General features: G+C 33.6%; 1 protein-coding gene across 1 annotated transcript; it reads left to right on the top strand.

Annotated features, from left to right (window-relative positions):
- Positions 1 to 729: 729 nt before the first annotated feature.
- On the top strand, positions 730 to 4,693 carry LOC101497289 (ATP sulfurylase 1, chloroplastic). Its single transcript, XM_004496600.4, has 5 exons — positions 730 to 1,424; positions 2,642 to 3,047; positions 3,584 to 3,844; positions 3,926 to 4,012; positions 4,265 to 4,693. The coding sequence occupies exons 1-5, from the start codon at positions 919 to 921 to the stop codon at positions 4,400 to 4,402; spliced, it is 1,398 nt and encodes a 465-aa protein (XP_004496657.1). The 5' UTR covers positions 730 to 918; the 3' UTR covers positions 4,403 to 4,693.
- Positions 4,694 to 5,944: the final 1,251 nt, after the last annotated feature.

Below are 5,944 nucleotides of genomic sequence, written 5' to 3'. Positions count from 1 at the left end.
CGATTATTGAGACTTCAAATTTGTAACTCTGCATTTTTGAGGTATTATCTACTATGAGTTTACCTTTAATCTCACGATTTTATCCTTTATAAAAAGACGTTTCGGTGGTTTGAAAAACATCCAAATAATTTATAAAATTATCTTTAACTTCAATTATCAAACAATGTGAAGCATTTTAATGTAGCTAAAATATAATCCGATCTATTAAAAATTATATTACTATACATTATTTTTGTGAAGCATTTTAATGTAGCTAAAATATAATCCGATCTATTAAAAATCATATTACTATACATTATTTTCTTCTTTATGTAAGTCATCGTAAAAATCAACTCTATCACCTTTTATCCGAAATATGAAAGAAAAAAAATCAAATGTATATAACTTAAATTTAGACGAAATACATTCTAACATTTTCTTTATATTTAATGCAATTCATTCAAGAAAAATCAACATTATTTACTTCCTAACAAAGAAAAAGTAGTTTCTCATCAAACATAAACCTCTTTTCGGGTAAAAAAAAAACATTAATAGCGGTATAGTTATTGTTTCCTGAATATCAAATAAAACAAACGGTTATTCCAAAATTGAAAGGAGAGAGATATTGAGATTTGAGATCATGAAAGAAGTAAAAAAAAAAGTGTCCAGGTTCATCCTCTTCCACATGTCCTTTTCAAATCGACCCCTCATTCCTCTATCTATATATAAAAACATAAACTCTTCCTCTCACAGCTACAACGTTTGTGTCTTTCTGTCTACTAGGACGACAAAAAAGATTCAATTTTGGTGCGTCCTATAATGACCCTTTTGCCCTTTCTCTTCCACTAGCTAAAACATCTTTTTACTTTTATAAACACAAAAAGGTTTCCATTTCAATTCCAAACCCACCAAAAGTTTTAATCATTCAGAGCCATTTCAATGGCTTCCATGGCTACCCTTTTGTCCAAAACCCCTTTCCCTTCTAACTCTTTGACGAAAAAAATCGATACCCATTTCGCTCCTTCCATGAGAGTCAACTTAGCTTTGGGTGCAAAATCAAGGACCCACAAAAAGATTCGAATTTCGAACGGGTTGATTGAACCAGACGGTGGGAAATTGGTTGAGCTCGTGGTTGAAGATTCCAAGAGAGATTTGAAAAAAGGTGAAGCTTTTTCTTTGCCAAGGATAAAGCTTTCTAGGATTGATGTTGAATGGGTTCATGTACTTAGTGAAGGATGGGCTACACCACTTGGTGGGTTCATGAGAGAAAGAGAGTTCCTCCAAACGCTTCATTTCAATTCACTTAGACTCGATGATGGGTCTGTGGTGAATATGTCTGTTCCGATTGTTTTGGCCATTGATGATGTGCAGAAACATCGGATCGGTGATTCAAAAAAAGTTGCACTTTTTGATTCACTGGGTAACCCTGTTGCTATTCTGAATGAGTAAGACACTACTTTTTCTTTTCTTGTTTCTGTTAAAAATTCAATTAGAATGCTTTTTTTTCTTTCTGCCATGTGCTCTCTGATTTTATCTTATTTTCTATATAAAGTTTGTTACCACTTCTAGCATTTTTTTTTCTTGTATTTGATTTGAAAGGAGTTGAAAGTGGAAGGGAGGGATTGGGTGGTTTAATTGTATCATAGGATTAATTAAAGTTTCTATTTTTATTTTTGTTTGAGGAGAACGAGAGAGATTTGTTTTTGTGAATTGTGTTCTTTTCAATATGCAGGTTTGATTGGCTTCTTAAGCAAGTTATTAGTTATAAAGTTTAATTGGTCAATTATTGAAACCTGTTTTAATTTTTTTTGTGTGTGATCACGTTGTATGGGAAATGTGGGGGAGGATTGGAAGATAGAGATGCAAAGATTGGGATGTACTCCCTTGGTCTTAAATATAAGCAAAAGTATAGTCCAAATACATCAATTTTCTTTGACCCTATTGAGATCAGAGCGAGTAATATGCTCTGAGGTCCTGAGGATTATGTCGTTTTCCGTACATGTTTTGTGTGCTTTGTTTAATGACTTTTCATTTTGTGTTGAAATGTTATGGTTGGTTGGATAGTCAACAACTCATAATGCCGTTATGAATTTGAGATGGTTTCCACTACTGTCGTTGTTTGCCTCCTTTTTTATTTTTTATTTTTATTGATTCAATCTTATTTGTATTTAGTCATATCAGTTCTGTTTACCAATGCTGGTGATTCTGAGTGGTAAGGAGCTTAGCATATGTTTAAACAATACCTAGGGTCTTTGAACAAACAAATACAATTAAACATTAGATTTTGGTTTCATCTTCCTTATTTAAATTGGGAAATTTATGATCAGTTAAAGAATATAATATTCTCACTGAGTACTATGCCATAAAATGAAGTATATTTAATAGATCTAGTGTTTGCATAGACATATCAGATTTCACTTTGAAATGCTTATTGCAAATAGGAGAACGTGTGAATGCATAATCATGTCCTGAACAATTTTGTGTTGTCTGCTACTGCAGTTTCTAGTTGATTTTGTTGAATGCCTCTACAGGCATTATATGAAAAGTGATATGTATAGTTGGTTTTATTTTATTGGGAACCTTTATATTTGCAGGTTATTGATTCTTTTTTAAATTGTTCCCTTTGTTTCCTATGGCTTATATTTTGATCTGGTTATTTCAGTATTGAAATTTATAAGCACCCTAAAGAAGAAAGGATAGCCCGAACTTGGGGAACAACAGCCCCTGGCCTACCTTATGTTGAAGAAACTATAACTAATGCTGGAAATTGGCTGATTGGTGGTGACCTAGAGGTCATAGAACCCATCAAGTATCATGATGGACTCGATCATTTCCGTCTGTCCCCTGCAGAACTCCGCAAGGAGTTCACAAGGCGCAATGCAGATGCTGTGTTTGCCTTCCAGCTCCGGAATCCTGTCCACAATGGCCATGCTTTGCTAATGACTGATACTCGCAAGCGGCTTCTTGACATGGGTTACAAGAATCCAGTCCTCTTGCTTCATCCACTTGGAGGCTACACCAAAGCTGATGATGTGCCACTCGATTGGCGAATGAAACAACATGAGAAGGTACGTTGTTGAAGCTATGCCACTTCTTTCTTTTCTTTTTGTGTTTGATTGTCATCTCACGATTTCTCGCTTTTCCGAAGATTCCTGACTCCTTACTATAAGCACATATGGAAGTTTTTTTGGATATTTTTGTCATTTTGTGGTAAGGACTTGAAATTGTGTTGCAAACATTTTGAAACTTATATAAAATATGATAATTTTTAATTATGATTGTGATCATCGTTTTCCTAAAGCATGCATAGCTTATAAAATAATATTAATTATTAATGTTGTTTTTGTATGTAAAATATTTTTTAGAAACTACTATTTAATAGTCTTGCTTTGATTTTTATTGAAGTATTGAAGAATCTTGATCATAAACAAATTATTTGTGATTTTGCAACTAAAAAATACGCATGAATGATAGTATACAAATGATTAATAGCATCATTTAGTCAAAATACTCAAAATCTTATAGACAGCCATACCTGCCCCATATCGATCAAGTTGCCTTTTTTAATAGAAAATTTCACTTATATCTTTTGGTCTTTCTTTAGGTACTTGAGGATGGTGTTCTTGATCCAGAGACAACAGTAGTATCAATATTCCCATCTCCCATGCACTATGCCGGACCAACTGAGGTGCAGTGGCATGCAAAGGCTAGGATCAATGCTGGGGCTAACTTCTACATTGTTGGCCGAGACCCTGCCGGCATGAGCCATCCAGTTGAAAAAAGAGATCTATACGATGCTGACCATGGAAAGAAAGTATTGAGCATGGCGCCTGGACTTGAGCGCCTAAATATTCTTCCTTTCAGGGTAATTGACGAAATTATTTTTCTTGCTACTACATTGCGGTTCACTTAGGCCTCTTTGGTGATTATTTCGATTCATTTGCAGGTTGCTGCATATGACAAGACTCAGGGTAAAATGGCATTCTTTGATCCCTCAAGGCCTCAGGATTTCCTCTTCATATCAGGCACAAAGGTATTTTTTTTTTCTTCTCTGTGAATATGTATCCTAAGGTTTTGTTCTATTAGAACACCGGCTTCTTTCTTTGTCAGTGCTCAAAAACATTATAAATCTCCCCGAGGGGAATTCAAATTCTGGCTCTTGAGGCTGCAAAGTCAAACTCCTACTGTTGAGTTGACACCTCAAGAACAGTGTTGAAAGACATTGTTGATTATGTTTTGCATATATGTATGTAGTATCTTAACAAAGGTTACTCGAATTTTACAGATGCGCACCCTTGCTAGGAACAAAGAAAGTCCTCCTGATGGATTTATGTGCCCTGGTGGCTGGAAGGTGCTAGTCGATTATTATGATAGTTTAGTAGTGTCAAGTAATGGCAAAGTTCCGGAAGCTGTTCCGGTGTAGTGTTGTGTATTTTAATGTATATTTCTGATTGGGAGAAACCTTAAGCTTATGCATTCTCCTGCTAAGTTACAGATCTGACAAAGATCCCCTATTATGGCCCAGTCTCTTTAATAAAATGAAAAGTTTGGGAAGGCATTTGCATAGAGACACATTGCCTCTCTGTAAGTATGGCTTTAGTGTGTTGCCTCTTGCAGTTATAGTGCCAACTCTTTTGTAATATATTGATTGTGGTTGTGCTAAGGATTTGCTTTGCTTTGGTTTGAAAATTTATATTCCCTGCACTTTGTATCATACCATTGTTTTCAGTCAGAAGTGAAGTCTGTTTGTACAAACAACTTAATTAATCGATTATAATGTAAATATTTATGTATAATATTTCTAATAAACTATAAAATAAAGTTAAACTATTTTCTTATAAGTTATCTCATAATCCTGATCCTGCTACATACTGTCTTCATTTTGTACCGGTAAAATGTGTCAAACCTTTGCCAAATGGAATAGTGTTGATGTTAATTAGTAACAAAATGTGAGCAAGGTGAATTGTTTTGCATGTATATTAATCTGTATTAATATATACGAGTGGAATAGTGGTTTAACTTTGATGCGTGAAAACAGCCAGTTTTTATCTGTATTAATATTTCCACTCAGTTTTTATCCTTCTCTACCAAATTAATTAACATGTGGTAGAGATGTACCTGGTTCATTACAATGTTAAAAATTACAAGTAAAGTCAAAACAGAGGCCAGAACCAAACAAGGAATTGGGTAGTTAAAAATAAAAGGGTTGATGCACATTGTGGAGGTCATGAAGCCAAAAAAACTAAGCAAAACAGATTCAAAAAAACTAAGCAAAACAGATTTGCTTTCAAGGAAAAGCTACTGAAAACAAATGACAAATGAATTGCAACATGAGTTAATTAACGCTTGTCTATAAGATATCAGTGGAACTATTAATTCAACAATTATTGCTAAAAACATGAGTTGCTAAGGATTGAGGAAAATATTGATCCGTTCTTTATAAAATCTACAATTCTTGGCTAATCGTAATTTTAGTCTCAACGGATTCAACTGCGTAGATCAAAGTCTCCAAAAATCAATGAGAATGAGAGAGTCAAACGAGTAGTGCATATTTTGTAATGTGTCAGCAACCTAAGATGGCATGTGTTACAACTTTAAGGTCGTTGGAGATTAACGATAAGACAGGTTTGATTCCTTAATTTTATGGAATATCCCTTATCCCTAGTTTATCCTGAAAGTTGATTCCTTAATATATAGAAGTAATATTTCTCATTTTTATTATATCTCTAGTCTCAATTTCAATATAAATCAATATTTCTCATTTTTATTATATCTCTCGTCTCAATTTCAACAGAAATTAATATTTCTCATCATTCTTATATAATATTGTGTATTCTCGTTGTATTGTTGTCCTCCCCCGAAATAATTATTCTCATTATTTTAAATTTTTATGCATTAAATAAATTTATAATATTTTTTCTGCATTAATCTAATTGAACTTGTAGCTATAGTAAAAAATAATTAA

The sequence above is a fragment of the Cicer arietinum genome, chromosome 4, assembly GCF_000331145.2.
Source record: "Cicer arietinum cultivar CDC Frontier isolate Library 1 chromosome 4, Cicar.CDCFrontier_v2.0, whole genome shotgun sequence".
NCBI classification, from domain to species: Eukaryota; Viridiplantae; Streptophyta; class Magnoliopsida; order Fabales; family Fabaceae; genus Cicer; species Cicer arietinum.
This window is presented reverse-complemented; position numbering and strand designations above follow the sequence as displayed.